This window comes from Lacerta agilis, chromosome 18 (assembly GCF_009819535.1).
Source record: "Lacerta agilis isolate rLacAgi1 chromosome 18, rLacAgi1.pri, whole genome shotgun sequence".
In the NCBI taxonomy this organism is placed as follows: Eukaryota; Metazoa; Chordata; class Lepidosauria; order Squamata; family Lacertidae; genus Lacerta; species Lacerta agilis.
The window spans coordinates 1,198,256-1,223,884 of NC_046329.1; the positions used below are offsets into that span (position 1 = coordinate 1,198,256).

General features: G+C 49.0%; 2 protein-coding genes and 1 non-coding gene across 3 annotated transcripts in view; all 3 read right to left on the reverse strand.

The window, feature by feature from the left end:
* Nucleotides 1-1,535: 1,535 nt before the first annotated feature.
* On the reverse strand, nt 1,536-19,190 carry LOC117039398 (60S ribosomal protein L39). The gene is made up of 4 exons (XM_033136495.1): nt 19,183-19,190; nt 4,824-4,827; nt 4,003-4,106; nt 1,536-1,587 (listed from the first exon to the last, which is right to left on the reverse strand). The coding sequence occupies exons 2-4, from the start codon at nt 4,824-4,826 to the stop codon at nt 1,539-1,541; spliced, it is 156 nt and encodes a 51-aa protein (XP_032992386.1). The 5' UTR covers nt 4,827; nt 19,183-19,190; the 3' UTR covers nt 1,536-1,538.
* LOC117039772 lies at nt 2,623-2,754 on the reverse strand. Its single transcript, XR_004425791.1, has one exon. It is a non-coding gene; the product is annotated as a small nucleolar RNA SNORA69 (small nucleolar RNA).
* A 4,173-nt stretch (nt 19,191-23,363) lies between the features above and the next one.
* The window catches only part of MEF2B (myocyte enhancer factor 2B), a 31,622-nt gene continuing 29,356 nt past the window's right edge, over nt 23,364-25,629 (reverse strand). The window contains exon 9 of the mRNA XM_033136862.1: nt 23,364-24,047. Coding sequence (XP_032992753.1) covers nt 23,744-24,047 — 304 coding nt within the window. The 3' untranslated portion in view covers nt 23,364-23,743. The remainder of the gene's footprint in view (nt 24,048-25,629) is intronic.

Here is a 25,629-nt window from a genome sequence, read left to right on the forward strand (position 1 = left end):
CTCTTTCATTCTGTCAGAATTTAATTTATACATTTCCACCTACAATATGCCATATGCGATTTATTTAGGTCCATCACATTTGGCAGGTGGTATTCCATGCTGTATCTCAAAGACCTTGTGTTCTGTTCCTTCGTTGTCTTTTACGCAGAGGGTAGGCCCGCTGAAATGAATGGACCAGGGTTAGGCATGGCCACTCATGTCAACGGGTTTGCTCGAGTAAAAAATAGGGGAGCGACTTCCACATAAATATGCATTTTTTCAAAACTGTAGTCTGGCCCCTGACAGTGTTTGAGGAGCAGTGAACTGGCCCCATTTAATAAGTTTGAAGACCCGTGGATAACTCCATAGGCAATACTGTGAAGTCCCACTGGAGGTTTTAGAGTTTGGATTTGTAAATTACATTAATACCAAGAATATTACCAAGTGGAAAAACCATGAAGATTAAGAAATCTGTGGCCAGATATTAAATTTCTGAGTGCATGCCTGTGAACGCATTATTTTGTGTGTGTGCATGTGTTCTCCATCACGTGAATTGGAAGCCTTAAAAAAGGCCCTCATTAGAGCAGAGGTTGAGAAATTTTGGCCCTGCAGATGGCCTTGCTGAATGACAACTCCAATCATCTGTGACCATTGGCCACAGGGCTGGTGGGAGTTGTAGTTCAGCAGCACCCAGAAAGCTTTGTTTCCCATGCATACATTAGACCACCAGAATTTTGAGAGTACTTTCTTGCATATCATAAAGTATTTTATATAATTGCACATAGTCCCCTCCCTCAGCTTGTCCTTGCAGCATTCTTCTCAAATTCTCCCAAGAGTTTTTGGCGAGGGTTTGAAATTCACTGGTAGAGCACAGGTGTTGCATGCTAAAAGCTCACATCTACTCCACTGCTTCTCAAAACTCTTCATTTTGGGGGCCCTTCACTGGTTACACCTGAGGTGCTCTACCCAACCTCTCCGCATTTCTGTCCCCATTTCTAGCTTTTGCTTGGTACTTCCTTAGCCAAAGCCAATGGCATCCCAATCCCACTTCCAGCCGTGGAGGACGGTGATTGTTACTGTGGAGTTTTTTTGTTTTGCCTACTTGCTTCAAACTGTTCCACACAGCTGGAAATTCTCAGCCTTCAATGCAATACATGCCAATTTCACAGCTATTAGCCTTTTTTTTTACTGCTGCCAGCTCCCCTTGTGTGTAGCAAGTATAAACAGTAAATCCAACCAGAAGTCGCTAATTCGCTAGACTATGTGGAATCTCATATTTATTAATGAGCTTCTCTCCACTGGCAACAAGAATTCAGCCAGTACACATGGGACTGAGAACCAAAAGACATACGCTAATACAATGCTTTCCAGCATTGTTTTTTATTCATTAATACAGTATTTGTAATAACAAATATTTCTACAAAGGGGGGAGACTGCACAGCACAGGACAGAATTCCAGCCCTGATAATGTGGCAGGTTGATAGGAAAAGACCATTCTGGCGCTCAAGGGTTTGATGCAAGATACAGGGTTGTGCCGGTAAGATTGGAGCCGCTTCTCTTTACAGGCCGAGCTTGGTCCTCCTCCAGTGTCTCCTTTTGGAGTTGTACCTAGAACAAAATGGACATGATTAGTAAGCAAGGCACAGCTCTGTCTCTCCAGCAGACCAAAATCCCAGGCTTTTAAGCAAATAGTAAGCAAGTAAACTGGCCACCCCCTTGCAATCTGCATATGGCACTTTTCAAAGGGACCCACAGCTGTTAGCAGAGGAAAGTGTGACTTTCCCAGAACCATTTGTGCTCCCCTGCTCCCTCTCACATGAGCACAAAATTAATATTGTACTATGTATGTGAGATAATTTCAAGAATTCAGAAGGTATTTAAACACACATGCACATACCCCAAACCCTATGCACTAACTACTGCTGCATTTGCTATTCTAACAAAATTACAATTTTAACCAAAATAGTTTTACATTATGGGGGGAAATAAGTTTAAATTCTAAACTTGGAATTTAAATATTTTTAAAATACTGCTTGTGTGATTACCTTCCTCTTTCATCCTAATTAAGCCAACAATTCCCCTTCCTGTAGAAGAGGCTCTTAAGTACCAGCTCACTTAATTGAATGAGTATGGGTGGATTTTAACTAAAGCTTTTGACTAAGCTTTTTAGAAATCTGAACTGGTGTAAACTTAAACTTGGGATATATTGTGGGGGCAGCTCTTTGTCCCCAGCAATAAATAAAATGAGTCTAAAACATCAGCTTTGGGAAAAGGTATGGCAAAAAATATGCACACATTATGCATCACTGACTACCTTTGTCCATGCAGCAGTGGCACCAAGCTGTGCACAGTGAACAGAGTGGTACTGATGGAGTTATCAAACAGTTTTTCTAGCCACTGAAAGTCTTCATGGCTTGTTTTTGTGGGGAAAGCATTCCTTATTATTGCACAACATAAATTCTGATTTTCATTCCTTCTGAGAGGGCTGGGAAGATGAGACCTCTGGATTATCTTTCACTGATAGAATCTGGCCTAATAAAAACACAGCCCTTTATTCACAACCATAGAGGCATTTCCCCTAGAAAAGCTCCCATTGGTCATTTTCACTGGAAGTGTTCATGTCGTTCGGAGCTTTCCTTGCACACCTGTCACTGCTAAAAAGGGAGTCTGATTTCACCAGAACAGGTGAGATCGATTCCTAAGTAACAGAATTGCTCTCAGCAGGGACATGGCAGTGCTCCCACAGAATGAAGCACTGTAATTGCAGCCTGCTTTGGGAACACACTTTATCTGGAAAACTCACCTCCGAACAGCTGATATTGGAGACAAAGCTCAATGATTCCAACACCACAGCCAAATTATAACTAGTGGGTAGGTATGGAAAACCCATCACGCTTAAAGGAGGTGTAAAAAGAAACAGTAGGAAGAGAAAGTGTTGTAGCAAGAAAATACACACACACACAAAAGATCTGGGGAAAACTGAGTAAGAATGGACCCTTTAATGCTGAGGTTCTACGGTATGTCAGCAGAGACCTTCAATATAGCAGGCCTGGAAGTTACACAAGGGGTTGGTTCTGGGAGTCCATGTACAAAGGCAAAACCATGCAGTCAGGAAACCCCCAGAGCCCCAGGCCTTTCCCTCTGCCTTGCTTACCAGGCTCTGGGAAGGGTGCACAATATCCCTTCTGACACCCCCCCCCCCGGGGGGGCCATCAGGCTCTCCATGTATTTGTGGCAGGAGCACTGCAGTAAAAGGTTCATGTGAAGGTTAGAGAATGAACAACAGACGTAAGCTGGAAGTTCAACCAACCAACAGAATGTCCTGTCACCAGTAACAGGAAAGCACTAAAGTGCTTTTACTGTTCAATCAGTCAAGAGAGAAACTCATGGCTGCTTTCCTTATGGGCAAAGGATAGCACCCAGCACCTTCAGAAAGATCATGCCCATAGCAAAGAATCAGTTAGTAGGGGACATGATTCTGCATTGAGTACACTTACATCAGGAAGTGCAAGCATGATGCAGTATTCTCAAGCAGATGAATGATAAACCATCAGGAGTGAGTATTTCCAACCCACAAGTAGTCCAAAGGAACTAAATACTCCAGCAGGACCCCAGTTTCCACGCTACTGGAGCTATCACGGGCAAAGGGGGCTGGAACTGGGGAGAGTATTTGAAACTGCAGCCTGCTATCCCAGAGGTCTGGCCACCTCTGAAGTATGTTTGCCACACAGCACCAACAAAAAACAAAGCTATTTTAACGAAGCACCCAGGAACAATATTTATGTTTACTAATACAGTGGTACCTCCGGTTGCGGACAGGATCCATTCCAGAGCTCCGGTCGGATCCCAAGGTTTCCGCAACCGGAGGTGCCACTTCTGTGCACAAAAGTGCTTCTGCGCATGGCGCATAGAGTGCTTCTGCGCATGTGGTGAAAGTTTGCCGCTTTCGCAACCTGAAGTTTACGTTACCTGAGGGTAACGTAAGCAGAGGTTCTACTGTACTCTAGAAGGCAATCCCCATACCTGATTTTATTGCCGGTTTTCATGCGGATCCATTGCGGGATGGGCCGGTTCTGCTTCTGCTTCTTAGCGAGAAACCGCTTGATCTTGAACGTCTTGTGGGAAGACTGGCAGGTTGGAAAGAAAAGTTAAGGAGTTTCAATGATAATATCTCCCCTTTTCCTATTGGGGGCTCAACGCCGATGCTCAGAGGTGGTAGAAGATGCCGGTCGTCAGCATCTGAAGGGCCACAGGTTCCCTATCAGGCTCCACTGTTAGACCAGCGAGGGACTCCCTCCCTGCACTACATATTTGCAGCTCTGCTATGCCGAATGGAGCATGTCCCAAAAAGGAATCCTGGGAGCTGGTGTTTGTTAAGGTTGCTGAGAGTTGTTTAAACCACGTTAGGAATTAAAGCTCTCCCAGGGGAACAGGGGTCTCTCGAGCAGGACTCAGGCATCCTAAGCAAACTACAGCCCCCAGGATCCTTTGGGGGGAAAATGTGACCGTTTGAAGTTGCACGTTGCTGCTGCTACTGATGCCAATTGTAACAGTGCAGTTGGGGCGAAGTGGGGGCAACTCAGCCCGAAATTTTACACGGCCAGCCCCTCTCTGGGTTGTTGTGAAGATAAAAATATTATGGGATATTGGCCTTGCCGTCCTTTCCCTCCCATCTATTATGTACTGAGCTCCCCCCCCCCACCTCCTTGCAATGAACGAAGCAGGGAATCAGGGAAATCTCTCTCTCGCCCCAAAATAGCCGCCAGACTTCCGGGGTTTGGACGAGGATGGGCGCCCAACACTAACTCTGCGCGGGGTGCGAAGCGGGCAACGGGTTAACTCACCATACTGGGCTCCACCAACCACTCGCCACAATGGCAGCGAACGAAAAGAGGAAGAGGAAGCGGCGCAGAGGCTGATGGGGGAAAGAGGCGGCGTCGGGAAACGGTGCAAGAGGTGCCTCGCGGGCGCCCTCAAAAGACAGCAGCGCCCTCTGGCGGCTCCGGGAGGCCGTCGCAGGCTGCCTCCGAGCGAACACGTGCGTGTTTATTAAAAAGTGGTTTTTTTGAGCATTGCTGCAACCCTTAAAGCTGTGGTTTTCACCCACCCTGGGGTGGGGTGCTTTGGAGAAACAAGGTGTGATGGGAAAGTTGGTTTGGCAGGACCGGTTGGTTCAGGGGCCCCAAACTGAGCTGCCCACTTAGTGAGTCCCCGCGTCATAGAATCCTAGAGTTGGAAGAGACCCCAAGGGCCATCCAGTCCAACCCCCTGCCAAGCAGGAAACACCATCAAAGCATTCCTGACAGATGGCTGTCAAGCCTCCGCTTCAAGACCTCCAAAGAAGGAGACTCCACCACACTCCTGGGCACCAAATTCCACTGTCCCACAGCTCTTACTGTCAAGAAGTTCTTCCTAATGTTTAGGTGGAATCTTCTTTCTTGTAGTTTGAATCCATTGCCACGTGTCCGCTTCTCTGGATCAGCAGAAAACAACCTTTCACCCTCCTCTATATGACATCCTTTGATATATTTGAACAAGGCTATCATATCACCCCTTAACCTTCTCTTCTCCAGGCTAAACATACCCAGCTCCCTAAGCCGTTCCTCATAAGGCATCGTTTCCAGGCCTTGGACCATTTTGGTTGCCCTCCTCTGGACATGTTCCAGCTTGTCAGTATCCTTCTTGAATTGTGGTGCCCAGAACTGGACACAGTATTCCAGGTGAGGTCTGACCAGAGCGGAATACAGTGGTACTATTACTTCCCTTGATCTAGATGCTATACTCCTATTGATGCAGCCCAGAATTGCATTGGCATTTTTAGCTGCTGCATCACACTGTTGACTCATGTCAAGTTTATGGTCTACCAAGACTCCTAGATCCTTTTCACATGTACTGCTCTCAAGCCAGGTGTCACCCATCCTGTATTTGTGCTTTTCATTTTTTTGCCCAAGTGTAGTACTTTACATTTATCCCTGTTAAAATTCATCTTGTTTGCTTTGGCCCAGTTCTCTAATCTGTTAAAGTCATTTTGAAGTGTGATCCTGTCCTCTGGGGTATTAGCCACCCATCTCAATTTGGTGCCATCTGCAAACTTGATCAGGATGCCCTCCTGCCCATCATCCAAGTCATTGATAAAGGTGTTGAATAAGACTGGGCCCAAGACAGAACCCTGTGGCACCCCACTAGTCACTTCTCTCCAGGATGAAGAGGAGCCATTGATGAGTACCCTTTGGGTTCGGTCAGCCAGCCAGTTACAAATCCACTGAATGGTAGCATTTTCTAGCCCGCATTGTACCAGCTTCTTTACAAGAATATCATGGGGCACCTTGTCAAAGGCCTTGCTGAAATCAAGATAGGCTTGTGGTGGACTTTAGGAAGCAGAAAAGCAATGTCTAGCTGCTTTTGATGATGGAACCTGTGTGGAGAGGGTGACAAGGTTCAGATTTCTGGGCACTGAGTTACAGGAGGATCTGTCCCGGAGTGTCAACATAGAGGGGGTTACGAAGAAGGCGCAGCACAGACTGTATTTTTTGAGAATTCTGCAGAAAAATCATCTTCCGCAAAAGCTGCTGCTTGCCTTCTATCACTGTGCCATTGAGAGCGTGCTCACTTACGGTTTATGTGTGTGGTATGGAAGCTGCACTTCTCGGGATAGGATTGTGTTGCAAAGAATTATCAAAACAGCAGAGAGTATTATTGGCTGTTCACTCTCTACCCTAGAACGTATCTATAACCATCAGGTACCACAGCAGGGGCGTACACAGGATCAAAACTAGGGGGGGGGGCAAGCCATGGTCGTTCAGGTTGTGACATTTCAGCACGGTAAAGGCGAATGAAACCAAAATCTTAAGAAAATTATATATAATTAGTAGCTGGCCCGGCCACGCGTTGCTGTGTTTTTTGTTGTTGTTGTGTTTGTTTGTTTTTTTGCTTTTTTTTGCTTTTTGAAATTCTCCTGACCCCAAGAGTGTAGTGTCGTTAATAACTGGAGGCCCACTCCTTTTATATGCGGACGATGCAGTAATTCTATCTTACTCACGTGTTGGACTAACCAGGGCCTTGAAGATCTTTGCCACGTATTGTCAACTCAACCAATTAACTATTAACCATGTTAAATCCAAGATTCTGATTTTCTCCAGAAGTCGGAGATTATACAAATGGAAGCTTGGCGGAGCAAAAATAGAGCAAGTTCTAAAATTCCAGTACCTAGGAGTTATTTTTCAATACAATTTGGGGTGGAAAGCTCAAATTCAACACCTACTTAACAAGGCCAAAACCCTGTCATATGCGCTCCTCCAATTCTTTTTCTCGGATGGAGCTTTGCATGTTCCCTCGGCCCTAAAGGTGTTCAAGGCAAAAGTGGTTGCCGTGCTTGCTTATGCTGCCCCGCTTTGGGCTGCGATGACAGATCTTGCCCCTCTTGAGACGCTGCAAATCAATTCCTACGTCGGCTCCTAATGCTCCCCCTGTGTGTAAACAATGCAGCCATTCGCCTAGAATTGAAGATTGCATCCTTAGAAACTTGCCTGTGGAAGCAAGTCTTCAATTATTGGTTAACATTGTGGCATAGATTACCAAGCCACTACCTTGTCCAATGCTTATGGCGAGATGAATTCTCTAGCCTTTGGACTAGTAGAATTCATGCCAAACTCCTGAGTTATGGAATCTCTCCTTCAGATTCCCTAAAATTAGATCAAATTACTGCTCAAAGACTGATCCGCCAAAGACTGGATGACATCGATCTACAGCGAAATTATATGCTGGGGGGGAGGTGTTTGTTCGCCCCAGAACATGGGTATCACCTTAACTTACTGCGTTCCATCATACCTCTCCTCCCTCTCGACTGTTGTCCATAGACTGGCCTTCACCAAAGCGAGGTTCAATGTTTTTCCCTCCAACGTCCCGAGACATAGATTCTCAAAGGGCCAAGCCTCCGCCATGTGCGAATGTAATAAGGAGACACTGGAGTCTCTCCAGCACATTATGTTCGCTTGCCCCTTGTTCAACGTGCCACGGGCAAATTTGCTGGGATCAATCGTACAGAAACTAGAGGGCACCCCACCAGAATTCCACCTCGCCCAAATCTTGCAGGATAAGGATACTCATACGACCCTGAAAGTGGCAAGGTTCCTGGTCGCTGTCCTTACCCAAAAGCGACGCCAAGGAGCACTACAAGCTAGCTAAGGCTTAGTATGCCATTCTATTTTATTGTAAACACGCATCTACTGTTATCTAGTTTTTTTATTGTTTTAATATCACTTTGGTTGACTGTGGTGTTTTAGCGGCTGTTGTTCCCACTTGCATAAGTTGTTATCTATGTGTTTTTTACTTGTATGGGCCTATGGCCGTAAATAAAATTCTGTTTGAGCTAGGGGAGGGTCTGTACAAACATCTGAACAAGGAGGAGTATGTTGGCAACTGGCAGAAAACAATGGTTAGAAAATCCACCTCCATTTGTCTGGCACCCCCCCCCCCAACTCTATAGCCTGGGATATGAAGGTGCCCAAAAAACTCTAAAGCAAAGACTCTTGGATATTGCACACGGTGAACTGCAGTGTCGCTCACACACAGTCTGTAGTCCGCTGGCAGTGGGACTGCAGTATGGGCATGCCTTTAGGATGACAGCTTACATTAAAAATCTGACAGTCCCTAATTACCGAAGGCTATTCACAAAAGCCAGACTTAACGTCTTCCCTTCTGCAGTGTTGGAAGGCAGATTGAGAGAAGTTCCATATCAGGATAGACTGTGTTCGTGTGCCCAAGACATTGACTCTGTAAAGCATATTTTACTGCACTGTGTGAAATTCGAGCAAGCCAGGGCTGAACTGATATTACCCCTGTTAAGACTTTTCCCGGGAAAATCAGAGGATTACTATGTTAGGTTCCTACTGGAAGACCGGATAAATGATAGAACATTAGCAGTGGCAAAGTTTCTATCGGTGGTGGCAAGAACAAATGATCTCTCTCCCTAAGTCTGTACATAATGTTTATATAATCTGAAGGCGGGCTGTCAAAACTGTGTACCGTTTTATAATGAATTGTTGGGTCTCTGGACCGTAATAAAGATTTTATTATATTAAAATTCTATTCTATTCTATTCAGGACCCGAGCATGGGAACCCGGGTCTGGGAAGCGTACAGTCCGATTGACCCAGTCGATCTGAACATTGTGCGACTCCAGCCAGTCCATCCCAAGCACCAGGGGAAACCGGGGCATGGTGGCAATGTCCAGGGTTCGCACCTCCCGGTGCTGCTGGTAGCACAGGACCAAGGGCTGGGTCTCCCGAGGAACAGCACCCGAGCGCAGGAGCCGTCCATCAATTGCCTCCACCTGTACCGGTTCCAGGTTGTTCTGAAGCGGCACCTGATGCTGAGTGGCGAAGGCAGAGTCCATATAGGAGCAGGTTGCCCCCAAATCCACCAGCGCGTGGGTGAGAATCCAGGGCCCACCGGGGGGGTATAGACGCACCGGTATCATGAGGTGTTGCAATTCCACTGGTGAGGGCCCATCATGCGATGCTTGGGACCCCAGGTAGCCTGGGCCATCGGCTACTGGGGTTGGCCGTTTTCCCTGCGGCTGGCGTTTCTCAGGGCAGGTTTGGGCGTAGTGTCCACTCCCACCGCAGTAGAGACACAGGTTCTCCTCCCGACGCCGAGTCTTTTCCGAGGGGGAGAGACGAGGCCGGGCTGCCCCAAGCTGCATCGGCTCCTCTGATGACTCAGCTCTGGCCACGGAACTGCAGGGAAGCACAGGCGCCGGGAGCCCGGAGTGCCGGCAACCACGGGCCTGGCGACGGTCCTCCAACCGATCGTCTATCTGCAGACTCCGTTGGATGAGAGCATCCAGTGTGGCAGGGCGATCCAACGTGGCCAGCTGATCCAGTATCTCGTCTGAAAGTCCCTCGAGATACTGGTCCCGAAGTGCGGAGTCATTCCAGGTCAAGTCCTGCGCCAGCAGCCAAAATTCCGTGGCGCAGGTGGCCACTGTGGACTTGCCCTGTTTCAACCGCCGAATCGCCCGATTAGCTTGACTCCCCTTCTGAGGGTTGGCGAACGCGGTTTCCAGATGATTACAAAACCCCGTATAGTCTGTCAGCAAGGGGGAGTCTTGCCGGAGCAGCGGCAACGCCCACTTGGCCGCCTGGTCCTTCAGCAAGCTGATCAGGAAGTGCACCTTGGTGCGGTCGTCGGGGAAATCCCGAGCTCGCCCCTGAATATACAGCTTGGCCTGGGCGAGAAACATGGGAAAGCCGGCTGGGGACCCATCAAATTTCTCTGGCAGGGCCACTGGGTACTTGCCAGGAGCTGGGGTGGCGGCCCCAGGAGCAGGTAAGGCATCCAAACGCTGCTGAAGCGCAGTAACCGCATTGCGTAGCTGCTGCACGGTGTGGGTCAAGGCCTGATTCTCCTGGGCCAATGCCACCAGCGCAGCCGCCTGGTCAGCCATGGCCACTGGTTCTTCCCGAACGCACCCCAGCGAAGGGGGAGTGCGGGTGTGGCGTGAGCAAACTGTGCTGGCCCCAAGGGTCTGTCCGTGAAGTGAGGTCCAGGAGAGGCTGGTGGGTTACTGGACCCAGGGGCCGCCTCAGCTTCCTCTGAAGAGGCTGGGAGTGGAGCACCTGCAGGCAATGGGTCCTCCCTCCCATCAGGAGCCAGAGCAGACTCCGCTGATGCCTGCACCTGGGGATCCAGCACAGGTGGGGATCCTTCAGGCTCAAGCCCTGGCCCCGGCTCAGCTGGTTCTGGAAGCGGGGAATCCTGTGCAGGTTGGGATCCCTCAGGTTCAGCATCCGAGTCTGACTCCCAGGCCATCACAGCATCCATCTTCGCAGCCGCGTGCAAATCCGCCTCTTCCCTGGTGCTGCTTCCGCTGATGACATGCGGAAAACCCTCCGGAGCCAAGAGAAGAGGGACCGGAGGGGGAGGCAGCTGGGGGTCTTTGCAGGCCTCTCTTGGTCGCAGACCTGTGAGAAAAGTGAACAATTCACCATGATTATCAATCAATCAATCCCTGGAGCCTCCCTGGAGAGAGCATTCTCCTGCCTTTCAGGGCCACTACCAGGGCACCTCCCAGAATCCGCACTCACACCACACCCTACCTGGTTTCCTTCGCCCGCGGCCACAATGAGGTCCCCCGCTTCCTCCTGTGGGCCGGGGGGCAGAGGGCACTGCTGGTCCTCCTCACTCTGCCCCACATGCCCTCCTCCTTCTGGGCAGGAGTCATGGGGTTCCTCCACCTGCAAACACATGCAAACAAATAACTTACAAAACAACTACTGAACCAAAAGCAACCCAAGATCAATATCTATTCTTATTTTTTAATGACTGGATAAACCACTCATTCAACACACATTGAGGGCTCCCGCCTCCTCCTCTGGGCTGGGGGGCAGAGAGCGCTGGTCCTGCAGTTGCAACTTCAGCTCCACAGCTAGTTACAGGGAACCAGGCAGAGGGCCTTGTCAGTGGTGGCACCCTCCCATCAGATGTCAAAGAAATAAACAACTAGCTGACTTTTAGAAGACATCTGAAGGCAGCCCTGTTTAGGGAAGTTTTTAATGTTTGATGTTTTATTGTGTTTTTAATATTCTGTTGGGAGCTGCCTAGGGAGGAACCCAGAAGTGAAACTCTCCTGCCCATAATGAGTTGCTGACCAGGCAAGTCCTAAAGGCTAAAGCCCTGGCGCCATGGGGGGCTGGTCCATCAGGACGAGTGGGGCAGCAAGCACAGCCTGCCCCCAGCAGCCCCCTGCCTGTCTGCCCCATTGCTCACAACCGGCCGGCCGGCCGGCTTCCTCCTCCTCCTCCTCTTCCTCCCCAGCCTCAGGGTTGCCCTTGTGCAGCTCAGCAGGGCTTCCCTCCTGCTTCGTCTGCTACGTACCTCATTCAGGGAGTCCAGTAAACTCTCCAGGGAGCTGAGGGAGCTCTCCGGGGTTAGTGATGGCACCTGCAAGGAAGAGGGAGAAGTAATTTAAGGAAGAGGGAGAAGTAATATAACCCAGGGCGGGGGGTGGTCGTCCTCGAAAGGCCTCCAGCTGCCTTCCATTCTGCGGTTGATATGCCCCCCACCCCTTCTGCCAATCGTCCACTTAGGCCGCTGCCACCTACCCAGTCAATACTCAGCAGGTCCATGTGTGGCCTCTTGGTCTCCTCCTTGCCACCATCCTCCTCCTGCGGGGGGCTGCCTGCTTCGAACAATGATTCCAGGGAGGAGAGGGAACTGAGGGAGGACAGGGAGCTGGATGGTGTAATTTTTGGAACCTGTGAGGAATAGATGCAAAAGACAAGCAATTAAAAAACACAACCAAACATTAAAACTCAAGCACCCATAACCAGCATCACATTATATAACCTCTTCCCTCCTCATCCCTCTTTCCTTTTGTGTTGCATCTTTCCGTTTGACAGGCTGAGGGCAGGGGAAGTGCCTTGCATTTTACTGAGCTGCAAGCTGCTCTGGGAGCCTTTTCACTGAAGGGGGGGGGGTAGAAATTATTATCGTGGTAGTACTAATTAATAAATTAATATAAAGCTGGGGGGGGAGGTCGCCCTCATAAGGCCTCCAGCTGCCTTCCATTCTGCAGTTGATATGCCCCCCACCCCTTCCGCCAATCGTCCACTTCGGCCGCTGCCACCTACCCAATCCGGACTGAGCAGGTCCATATGGGGCCTCTTGGTCTCCTCCTTGTCGTCACCATCTTCCTCCGGGGCGATGCCTGGTTCGTCCTTGCTAGCCACCCTCAGACTTGCTTCTTCACCCTCAGACTGCTGGCAGTGACAGGACCCCAAAGGTGGTGGCAGTGGTGATGGGGAGAGAGGAGAAAGACAACAGCCCAAAATGAGACAGGGAGGAACCCAGAAGCCAAACTCTCCTGCCCGCCTTGAGTCGCTAGCCAGGGAAGCCCTACAGCCCTGGCGCCATGGGGGGCTGGTCCATCAGGACAAGTGGGGCAGCAAGCACAGCACATTCACTCTCAAGGCAACCATAATTGAAACAGCAGAACAGCGGCATAGGGGTGCCCGCTTCAACACGGGGGTCCTGCGGGCGGGGGAGGCGGCCTGGAGCCTCCCTCTGCCACCGCCCCCTCAGCTGTGGGGCGGCTGAGGGAGAGGCAGTGGGCAGACGCAAACCGCACGCTGCCCTTTCAGGCAGGGCCAAGCCTGCAGGCTCCCAAGCCACCACGTCACTCCCAGCAGAGACACGTGGCTCAGGGATGCTGCAGGCCCCCCGGAATGTACTGACCCCCCTGGTGTGGCGCCCAGTGCCAGCCGCATTTTTGACTCAACTTAAAAGTTTGGTAAACCCAATTAATTTATTATTTAAGCTGGGCTTTTTGTCATTTTGCCACCCCCCTCCGTGATGACACCTGGGGCAGCCCCCAAACCCCCCCACCCTCCTTTCTCTGCAACTGCAACAGAATAAAAGGACCCAAAACCCCATTAGCAATTTCCTGTGGTTCCTCTCACCATTTCTGAGTTCGCAGAAAATCTTTCTCGCTGTCAAATATGACGTAGCAGGGAAGCCACCCAAACGCGGTTTGGCCTAGTCTGAGGTTGGCTTCAACTGCAAAGTGAGGTGGGGGTTCTGAGCCGATGTCAAAGGTTCCGATCAGTCCATTTTCTCTACGTGGAGGGGGGGCCTGTTTCCCCTTAGGGTGACCGCTTAGTACACCCCCCAAGAGAAAAAGAAGAATAAAAGCGGAGAAATCTTTTAATTCTGTAGCAAGAAAGAATGAGAGGCAGTTTTCTTTTCCCTGCACTCCTCCGTTGTAACACTTTTTCATTATTATTATTATTATTATTATTATTATTATTATTAAAATAGATTTGGTGAACACTCATATCAGAGTGCTCTGTAAATTGATAGCCATAGTCTTTACATACTAACTTTTTATGCTCTTCCACATCCGTTTAATGTTCCTAAACCTTTTTTTAGATTCTTTTCGCTTCTTTTCGAGTTTTATATATACTTTGTGTTTAATGCTTTTTAGCTTTCCAAAACGTTTTACACATTGTAAATTACTGTACCCCTTTACAGATACTGGTCTACTACTGTAATAAAAAAATTGATTGATTGAAATGCAGTGATTGGACTCTAATGTAAATATAACGTATTCCCCTCCCCCCAAATTAATACTTCATTGCTCATTAATATTAGTATTAATAATAGAATAAGTCGCCCGAGGCTCCTCCCAGCTTTGCCTTCCCCCACCCAGTGGGCGTGACCACTCATCACTAAACCCCGCCCCGCCCCGCCTCTCCCCGTTTTCCAACGCCATCTTTCGCGACCTATTGCCTTCCCCGGCTCCATTCCTCCCGCAAAACAGCGCCCTCTAGCGGCGACTGCGCTGGTACTGCAGCTGCCAAAGCTTGCCTCTGCAAAGCAGCTCAGCTCAGGTTGGGCAAGAGCGGAAGTGCGAAGAAGCCATGGACACTAAGGGGCTGCATTTGATCTATCCCAGATTTAGTAGCGATATTTAGAAATCAATAATAAATCATTCCAGTGACGGGTTTTTTTATACTTCCAAGGTTGCCTTATTCAGGGAAAACGTGGTCATCCGAGGAGGGGCTTGGGGCTCATCTTGGCATTGCCATAATCTCTGAAGAAGAAGAAGAGGAGGAGGTGGAGGAGTTTGGACTTGATATCCCGCCTTTCACTCCCCTTAAGGAGTCTCAAAGCGGCTCACATTCTCCTTTCCCTTCCTCCCCCATGTCAAACACTCTGTGAGGTGAGTGGGGCTGAGAGACTTCAGAGAAGTGTGACTAGCCCAAGGTCACCCAGCAGCTGCATGTGGAGGAGCGGAGACGCGAACCCGGTTCCCCAGATTACGAGTCTACCGCTCTGAACCACTACACCACACTGGCTCTCAAGCATATGGTCACGTCCCCACCTGCCCTATTGCATAAGGGTTAAGCCCCTCCATCCTGACTTTGGAGGGTCCGACACAAACCCATCCAGGAAACAATGTCCTCCCGGTCTCAGTGTATTGGTATGCTGGGAAAGACAAATGGGGGGTACTTGACATGGTCTGGAGGGTCAGAGATGGCAGGTATTTCCCTTTGTCTTACATTTTTGATTGACACAAAGAGAGAAGCATAGCCATCAGTTGAAGCTCAGTGGAGGAAGTTGGTATGTCATTGAAAGAAAGAAATGATAAGATGATAAGAAACAAATGTCAGCATTCAGCAGCAATTATACAATAAAGACGACAGCATAGAGCCCCTCAACTATGCCCTAAATCACAAGGTTGTTCTGGTGAACAAAAGTGAGAGAAAACTTGCACACCACATAAATATCTTTAAAAGTAATGAACAAATTATTTTTGCCCCTCTTTCCCTGTTACTCATAATCGTCTCATGATCTCCCCCATAGATTTTCAGAATGTAGTTGTACACAGCTGGTTCACTAGTGGACAGCTTACTAAACTCTCATTCTTATAGTAATTCACCCTGTAGCATTCCAAGGAAAGGGGCTATATAAATTTAATAAATAAAGGTCCCGAGAAAGCTCACTTCTTTCTTTCTTTCTTTCTTTCTTTCTTTCTTTCTTTCTTTCTTTCTTTCTTTCTTTCTTTCTTTCTTTCTGGAATCTGTATACCGCCCTATACCCAGAGGTCCCAGGGCAGGTCACAGAACAAAATTAATATATAAAACCAGAAGATATATAATCAAAATTAAAACAACAACCCAATAACTCCCCCTCCAAAAGAACCACATTTTCAAAGTGCAAAGGATGTCAATCAAATCAACCAAAAAGGAACGTTTTTGCTTGGTGTCCAAAGGTGTATAATGAAGGTGCTAGGTGAACTTCCCGGGGGAAAGCATTCCACAGATGGGGAGCGACTGCAGAGAAGGCCCTGATGGTGCTGCTGCTCCCCGTCTGTACTGCTGTTTGCGCGCGGCAGCCTTTCGAGTTTCCGCTCGCTCTGTGGCTCGTAAGGTTGCAGCAGAAGCAGCAGCGCCAGCACGGCCGGACTGCGCATGTGCGGGATGGCGCACATGCGCAATCCGTCTGTGCTGCTGCTCCCGCGGCAATCTTACAAGCCGCCGAGTGAGGCATTTTTCCCAGGCGGCAAGGCTCAGCTTGGGAGTCACGGGGGAGCTGCCAAGTGTCACCCCCCTCCAGGCTGGAACCCTGGACATCCCGCCCCCAATGCCCCCACCTTGCTCCGCCCCTGGAGGGGAGAGCCAGAGTGAATGCAGCTTGTCAGCTCAGACTCTGGCTCGGACACAGAAACACAGACGGTGCTCGGTCACGAGACATTACGAGAAGCGCGAAAAGGAAAGGAAGAGAAGGTGGGGGTTTTCCTGTTGGGAGAAAAGGGGGCGGAGCTCAGATCCAGCAACTGTGCTATTGGAAGATGACGAAGCCTAGCTGATCTCTGACCCGAGGCTTGTTATTTGACTTATAAATCTGAAATAATTAAATGCTGAATCCGTCTCGCTTGTGTGAGAGAGACCCAAGCCATTACATCATCCAGTCCATTACCGAGACACTGGTCCAGCACTTCCACTGCCTCACCTGCAGATGTAAAGGAGAAATAGAGCACAGTCTCATCAGCATATAGCTGACAACGTACTTCAAACCTCCGAATAAACCCACCCAGCAATTTCCTGTAGATGTTAGACAACGTGGGGGATAGGATTGAGTCCTATGGAACCCCACACTGAAGGTTCCCAGTGCTGAAAAGCATTCCCCAAGTAAGACCGCCTGGGAGCGACCTGTCAGGTGTAGTACATCTCTCCCACACAAGATTCAGCACGCTGGCAGCTTTATTACTTTCAGATTTATTCAGCAATTACAGGGTTTCAGCAGTTCGAGCCACCTCAGCTCATCCGTCAGTGTCGGAGTCAGTTGACACGACTAGATTCCGTTTCCTGCCAAGGCAGGATTCCCCCCCCCCACTTTCTCCCCCACCTCCTTCCGGTCTTACGTTGTTCTGATAGCCACATCTTCCTCCTGCTTTTCGGAGACTCTGGCACAGCTAGCCCCTCCTCATCTGGAGTGGAGTCTAACCCTCTCCTTTCTCCTGCACCCTGCTCTTTCAGCTCCGTGCTGCTTTGAGAACTCTCAGGCAGCATTCCAGAGCAAGAGGGGCTTATCTCACGTTCACTGTGTGAAGGCAGGGGCGTCGTTGGGGAGGGGAGGTGGGGGCGGTACGCCCCAGTGACAGGGTGATAAGCGGCGGGTTGGGGTGACAAGCAGCGGCCCCTCTCGCCACTCACACGCGCCACCGCTCCCTCCGTCACCCCGGGAGCAGCAGCGCTGCTCCTCCCGTGGTGACCGGTGGTGCATGTTGAGTGGTGGGAGGGGCCTCCACCTGTCACCCCCACGCACCGCCGCTCGCTCCGTTGCCGTGGGAGCAGCAGCGCACAGTGTGTGCGGTGCTGCGGCTCCCGGGGCGACGGAACGAACAGCGGCCGAAAGGGAAAGCGGGCGGGGAAGCGAAGCCAGTGCTTGAACGTGCCGCTTCGCTCCCTTTTTTTCTCCCCTTTCAGTGCTGAAAGAAGCCGAAAGGGAAGGGGGGGGGAGCAAAGCGGGTGCTCTCAAGCGCCTGCTACGTTCCTTTCTTTTTTCCTGGGGGCGTGGCGTCGCGCTGTGAACGTGCGTCATGACGTCATGACGCACGCACACGGCACGATGCCCCGCCCCCAGGGATGCCTCTTGGCTTCTCGCCCCGGGCGGCCAAGGGGCTAGGAACGCCCCTGGGAGAATGGTCATGGGTGACGCAAGCAACACTGGCCTCTCTCCCTCTTTCCTTCCTTCCCTCCTCTGATCTCCTCTTGTATCTCTCTCCCATAGGCTTGCACAGCTGTTTGTTAGCCCTGGCTATAAGCTCCCCAGGCGAATGTTGCCTCTGGGGCTGGCCGGGGGGGGGGGTGCTGGGTGCCAGGAGATGAGGCAGCCTCGGCGTAAGTAAGCAAGCAAGTGGGCAAGAGAGCCCGGCCAGCTAGTCCACCAGCCCTTGCTGTTGGGAATGGACAGACAAGTGGGAGGCCAGGCAGGCAGGCAGGCCCTGCACGGGCTTTTCCTGTGCTTGCTGTGTGCCAGGTCTTCCTGGGAGCTGAGTGCCCAGTGCTGAAGGGGAGCTTTTCCGCTATGTGGGCCTGGCAGCACCTGCTGCTGCCACCCAACATATGATGCTGGCCTAACACTCACACCTTTGGCCACTCTCCATTGGGCCACTAAGGCTGGGGGCATTTTCTTCCCAGCCCCCTGTGGGGCAGTGTGAGGAGACACCTCTCACAAGGCACAGGCAGCTGAAATATATAATTGTTTAAAAGCAGAGGAGGATTCCTCCTATAGATTTGGGCTTGCAGCAGCTAAAGCAGATAAAAGCTGGCCTGTCAATGGAATCCTCAAAAGGAGAGGTGGGGAGCCACTGGATAAAATGCAGCTGCTGCTTACTGCAGCCCAGCAAACTCAGGCGTTTGAAAACAAAGCTTTTAAAGTGCTAAAATACTAACAAAAACCGAGATAGACTGTGGAGCTGCCTCTAACAGGGTGGTCCATGTTTGATGCGTTGGTACTTTCACACTTACAAATATGTCTAAAATGCTAATTGCTCTACTTTTTGCAGTATTGCAAGTGAATAAACTCACAGGGACGCGGGTGGCAGAGCCTAGGCTTGCCAATCAGAAGGTCGGCGGTTCGAATCCCCGTGACAGGGTGAGCTCCCGTTGCTCAGTCCCTGCTCCTGCCAACCTAGCAGTTTGAAAGCACGTCAAAGTGCAAGTAGATAAATAGGCACCGCTCCGGCGGGAAGGTAAACGGCGTTTCCGTGCGCTGCTCTGGTTCGCCAGAAGCGGCTTTGTCATGCTGGCCACATGACCCGGAAGTTGTATGCCAGCTCCCTCGGCCAGTAAAGCGAGATGAGTGCCGCAACCCCAGAGTTGTCCATGACTGGTCCTAACGGTCAGGGGTCCCTTTACCTTTACATAAACTCACACTAACTTTCGAGAAGTCAAAAACATGGGTCTTCACAGTCATGGGAAGCGTATAAGCAGCTGATAAGAGGAAGTACCATTGAGCAAGCTACGGTAAGTGGTTTAAATACCTGGGCATTTATATCCATTATAAGGCTGGCTGGGTTACCTGCAGAGAATTTGCTATTAATGCTGCAAAAAGTAGTGTGTCAGTGATCACTCATTTCCATTACAATGGTACCTTGGGTTAAGAACTTAATTCGTTCTGGAGGTCTGTTCTTAACCTGAAGCACCACTTTAGCTAATGGGACCTCCCGCTGCCGCTGCGCCGCCAGAGCATGATTTCTGTTCTTATCCTGAAGCAAAGTTCTTAACCTGAAGCGTTATTTCTGGGTTAGCAGAGTCTGTAACCTGAAGCGTATGTAACCTGAGGTACCACTGCATTCCAAAGGGAACCAGTATGTTCTAGCAGCCCTGAGGGTGTTCAACACCCTCAACCACTGTTCAACACAACAATTGCATGGTATCCCAGTTTGGATAAATGCCTTCAACCAGGCTACTGAAAGACGTCAATCAGTTTTCCTCTGAAATCCCCCACTCCTAATGCTATTGTCTAGAAATAAACCAAAGACTTTTAGAAATTAAAGCATGGCTGCTAGCATTTAAGTTTTGTTTGTAGCTGCATTACAGATCTGAACCTAATAGTCTTCTTGTGGCCACGTTAGCTGAATAACAATCATCAGGACGGTTAAGGAGGACAGCTTCCTTCTCTCCTGCTTGGGCTGGGTCAGGTCTGGGCAACCCTTTTCACTCAGAGAGGGCCACATTGCTTTCTAGGGGACCTCTCTCAGGGGCCACATACCAGTGTGGGCAGGGCCAGAAGCAAATGTGGGTGGAACAAGAAATGCTAACTTGCTCTCAGGATAAATCACAGAATCAAGAGAGTTGGAAGGGACTACAAGGGTCATCAAATACAACGCCCTGTAATGCAGGAATCTTGTGCCCTATGTGAGCCCATCAACCCCACAAGCTCCAATTTCGACTTCTTGTTAGGTATGTATTTTTATTTGGGGTGGGCATCTGCCCCCCCCCCCCAGCTATACGCCCCTGTAAACAGCCAAAGGAAACTGGAAGCAGCATCAACTATCAAAGAGTCTTGTGGCATCTAAAAACCTAACAGGTTTTATTACAGATTGTTGAGTCCATTTCAACAGATGCATGAAATGTAAGTCTCAGTTGGCAGGTTCAGATGCGTTTGCTCTGTTGAGATAGAAAATGTTGCCAACAGCAGGGTCCCATAGCCGTGAAACACAAGAAGTACAATCTGTGGCAATTTCTTTGTAAAGTTTATAGATAAACCATTCATTAACAGCTTATCTTAAGCTTTACATAAAAAACCACATGCTGTATTTTGTGGCCATGTGTTTCCCCTGTTTACAATTTGTTTTTCTCTTTGCTCATGCACATGTTATGATACTGAACATTTATATGGGCTCTTCCAAGCATTCAACACATTCCACATCCCAGCCCTTACAAAGTAAATCAGTATACTATCTTCTGTGTTGCAAAGGGCGCCAAGAGAGTAGTTTGCCGAAGTGAGTTTGGGAGGAGGCGACATTCAAACCAGGGACTTGCCAGTTTGTAGTTGTTGTGAAATTGTGTTGTGTTTTTGCACACATGTCCTGCATGCAAGCTTCTCACAGGCATCTGGTTGGCTACTCTGAGAACAGGACCAGAATGGACACTGGCCTGAAATATCTCAAAACAGTGAGCAACCTTCAGTTCTCCAGAACCCTTCATGAGGCAGGATGTTAAGGAAAGTGAGAGCAGAGGTAAGGGAAGACACGGGGAAGATGACTTGAGGTAGCCACAAATCTTCGTTTGGTCACAGTTTTACTATAGAGCGAGACGAGCGTGCAACCCCAGAGTCATCTGCGACTGGACCTAACGGTCAGGAGTACCTTTACCTTGTAAGGCCCTCAAATCTACCAACTTTCCTTTTGCATTCAGTTCAGCCACAACAAAAACAAATGATAATTAAAAAAAAAAATCTATCAGGGCTGTTTGCCAGTTAAAGACACTCTGGTTGGTTAATTGTAGGTGTTTTAATGGATCAAATCTGGAAATGGAGAAGCAAGGTGTAAGGAGCCCCAAAGGGTCATCTACTCCAACCCACAACAGATTCAGGGAATCTTTAGCCTCTGTTTAAAAAATATCCAGTAGCAGAGAGTTCCCCACCTTCCATTCTACCGTGGAACAGATCGCACTAGCAGGAAGTCCTTCCTAATGTTTAGGGGGAAATCCACTTTTTAAACTCCAGGCCGGCCTGCGGAAAGGGTCCCCTCCACTGCTCCAAGGAGATGCTTCCAGTCAGTGCAGGCAATACTAAGCTAGCTGGACCAATGGCCTGACTCGCAATGGAAACCAGCTTTTTATGTTCCAGATTTGATATCATTTAAAATTAAAAACAAAACAAACCACAGACGAAGTACTGATAGCAAAATTTAGCTTCGATGTAGTGCATTTATGCAGAAATTGTTTTTCAAATAGGGTTTCAACCTGACAGTTCCTCTTACACACACACACACACACACACACACACACACACATTACCCTGACTGTGAACCTCTCTCTCTGTGTGGCTCTATTCAAAACCGGCCGGTTGCCATAGCAAACCCAGACTTCATGCAAACAACCCCCAGCCAAGAATTGTGCAGTCTAGGATTGGCCCAATTTGCATATATGTTAATGAGAGCATGCCAATCAGCAAACCCTCTCTAGAAAACAGGAGATGCCCTGCTATTATTCAAGGCAACTGGCTTGTCAAATTTCCTCCCCTCTTTGTCATTTCTCGAGGCATGTACCCGAGGTTTATTCCCCCCCCCCAAAAAAACATCCCCCTGCTAGCCATTTTTTTTTCTTAGGGGGTGGAATTGGTTTCATAACATTTACACACCTTTTCATTTACAGGTGGGTAGCCGTGTTGGTCTGCCACAGTCGAAAGAAAATAGAAAATTCTTTCCAGTAGCACCTTGGTCTCTAAGGTGCTACTGGAAAGAATTTTCTACACCTTTTCATTGTTTTAAATAAACCTCAAAGAGGTTTACAACAAGATATTCAATAACTGCATTTTTGGTGTCCATTGCTTCCTTTGAAAGCAGGCTGAGTTTCCAGGCCCTTGATGATCTCATTCTCCCTCCTCTGCACACCTTCCAGCTTGTCAACACCCTTCTTAAATTGTTGCACCCAGAATTGGACACAGGACTCCAGGTGTGACCTGACCAGGGCAGAATAGAGTGGGACTATGACTTCCCTTGATCTGGACGCTAGACTTCTACGGATGCAGCCTAGAATGGCATTAGATTTTTTTTTTGCTGCTGCATCACACTGTGGACTCATGTTAAGCTGGTGGTTCACCAAGACCCCAATATCATTTCCCCTTATACTACTGGCAAGCCAGCTGTTGTCCCCCATTTTATATTGTGCATCTGGTTTTTCCCCCAGCCTAAGTGAAGAACCTAACATTTGTTGTCCCTCTTGAAATTCATTTTGCTACTTTTTACCCAGTTCTGTTAAGGTAATATTCAATCCTGATTTTGTCTTCTGTGCATAGGAGCCAACTCCTAGGGGCCGAGGTCTCTTCGACGCCTCCCCCCCCCCAATAAAATATTTGAGGGGTCTGCCCACCCCCAAAGTTGATGGGAATTGCCATCCGAATAGTGTGTGCATGCCATGTCATGTGATGGGGTGGGGCTTACCTGTGTTTCTCCCCGCAGCACAAAACGTTTGTTTGTTTATTTACTACATCCACGGACTCCAATGCAGGACACACCTGCAGTGTTCAAGATTTACATGCTCAGTCATTTATTTATTTACTTTTGGGGTGGATACAATCTCTTCGCCGTGTTGCAAACTGACTCTGGTTCGAGGATTCCCTTCCTGGCTCCCTGGTCTTCTCCTTCTTATCTCAAAAACAAGAAAACTTACCAAAGGTATCGTCCATTGTATTCTGAGGTATACTGCCCTTGCACAGTGAGGTTCCATTTAGCTGCTGGAGCAAGAAGCCAGCGATAGTCCTCCTTTGTGGCTTTCCTCTCAACCCTTTTTCTAAGCCAGGGGACCTCACCAGAGCTTGCTGCCAGTAATTCCGCAAGTGATTTATGCATAAATCCTGAGATCTGCTGTCAATCACTTTTTATTTTTATTTTCAAGGGGGGACTTTCCTCCCAAATCTCTGGAGATTTAGATGAAACAGGCAGTGGGGAAACAACAATCCCTTTTTTTTCCTTTCAGTTGCTTTCCCAAATTGCCCCACCTATGGGTGCCCACGAGGGGTGGGCAAGGAGGGGAAGTCACACCCCCCCCCAATGAACTGCAACCTCCAAATCCCCAGCTTTAATTTTAAAATTGGGAGCACGTTTCTAACATTTGCCGAAGCTGAGATAAGAGGCAAAATGTCCAGAGCAAATCCACTGGGTTTCATCCAATGACTTCCTACTCAGAGTCGACCCCTGCAATTAATAGAACAAAGCGAGCCGTATGGATTCGTTTCAAAGGATCTGTTCTGAGGAGGACGATTATTGGCTGAAACCCCTTGCAATTAAATGACATGAATTACTGTATTTGTATTAATGCCAATGGGTCTCCATTGGCTAAACAACCCACTGGAACTGTTTTCATTTTGTGCGTGTGAGAAGCTAGCCTGCTCCCCCAAATCCTTGCAGAAAACTCCCTGTGAACGCTCAAGGCCACAGAAAGTCTGCTCTCACACATTCACACAACCACATCCAGGCAGATGCTCCCTCCCTCGCTCCACCCGTACATGTGAACACGTTGAGCATGCCACTATCTCTGCCACTCATCCATAGTAGGTTGTGGGCGACGTGTGGGGACGCTGGGGTGCCTCTGCTCGTCTGCCAGAGGGCGGGAGAGGAGGAGAGAGTAATGGTAAGCCTTGATGTAGTCGTCTCGGGAGTGTAGGTCCACGGGGACATCAGCAAGCGAAGGGCGGGCGCTCTGAGAGGCCTGGGGGGCAGTCGAGGCACACGGGGCTGTCGGGGAAGCCCGTTCGGACTTGACACTGATGGGCGTGCGCAGGGGAGGCGAGCCAGAGACTAGTGCGGGCTGGTCGCCAATTCGGCCCATTGCTCTGCAGGGAATACAAGAAAAGAGGGGGGGGGACGATAGTGGTTCCCAACATTCTTATTTGAAAGGCAAGCAAGGCACCTGTTGGCTTTCTGGATTGCTGGCTCCTTGTCCCTAAGAACCGTATGTTCTGGGGTAGACTGCTCTTGCACATGGAGGCTCCTGTGCAGCTTTCGTGGCTAAAGGGCACTGGCAATTGGGCTAGGCAGCAAAGGATTGGTTTCCATTCTTGGTTCTAATCAGAGCACATGGGCAGAGATAAACAGCTTCGGCCCGCTCATTTCAGGGAGGGTACTCAGAGTGAAACTTGGCCGAACGAAACCTTCTGGGTGCCCCCCCCCCCAGCCTGCAACTTCAGCTCCCATCCTCAAACGCGCAGATGGTTCCAAAGACACACATAAATCTCAAGGGATGTCGCTGAGAATGGGCCCTTTGATTTGTGACTCCTGGCCGCTTAGAAAATGAGGATGCAGAAGTAGGGCCTGAGACTCAAAGGCATCATTGAACAAAGGTGCCACAAGGTGGCAGCAAAACCTCGCCCAAGAGGGCACTCCTGTCTCACTGACAGGGAATGCTTGAGATCATAGAATCAGAATTGTAGCGTTGGAAGGGATCCTGAGGGTCATCTAGCCCAACCCCCTTCAATGCAGGAATGGGCAGCTGTCCCTGACGGGCATCGAACCTGCAACCTTGGCCTTATCAGCAACATGGTCTAAGCAGATGAGCTATCCAGGCTCACAGAGGCGTTTTGAGAACTTTACCTGTGGTAGCATAGCTGTCAACTTTCCCCTTTTTTAAAGGGAAATTCCCTTATTCCAAATAGGATTCCTCGCAAGAAAAGGGAAAAGTTGACAGCTATGCTGTGGTAGACTTCCACATTTCAATGGTGCAGGGGTGTTCCTAAATTTCTCCTTGAATTGCAGAGTCATCCCCCCCAAAAAAACCTCTCTCCCCCCTTTCCTTTTCTCCCACCCACATCCTTTGTGTTTTTATTTACATTACTTTCTTCGACCTTTTCAAACTTTTATCAAATCTATTGGGGAGAGGGGAGAGAGAAAAGGACTGGTCTTGTCTATTATCTTGGTGGAACAAATAGCTATTGCAGTTCACTGGAAAACAGCCCCAAATCTTATGCAGGACAATTGGCGCCACTCACTCTGGAAAACAGCTAGAATGGAGAAAACAAGGCGCAATTTGAGATTTCAACATGGCTAGAACCTCCAAACACTTTTCACATGGCTGGGCTTTCCTTTCTGACATATACAGCGGGGACATCATTTCTCAAGACAATGTTTGCCGCAAGGCTGGCAAATCTGGAACTCTACTGCATAATGGGGTTGGACTAGATGGCCCCTGGGGGTCCCTTCCAACCTGACAATTCTATGATCAGTCAATACTAATATCCTTTATTTGGACATTGCTACTATAACCCACACACAAGAGTGCTCATCCTGCGTGCCTATTTTACAGTTTTGCTTTCACTCTCTTGATTTTTGTTTGCTGTTGTCATCGTTTGCTTCTTGTTATGAGTAGCAGTATGTATAAATATCTTCAACAAATGAATAAAGAAGAAGAGAAGAAGAGTT

What these genes read in the sequence shown, in the direction of transcription:
- LOC117039398 (XM_033136495.1), bottom strand. An exon ending in AAAACCGGCAATAAAATCAG is followed by an intron (nt 1,588 to 4,002) that starts GTATGGGGATTG and finishes ATTTTGTTCTAG; the next exon opens with GTACAACTCCAAAAGGAGAC.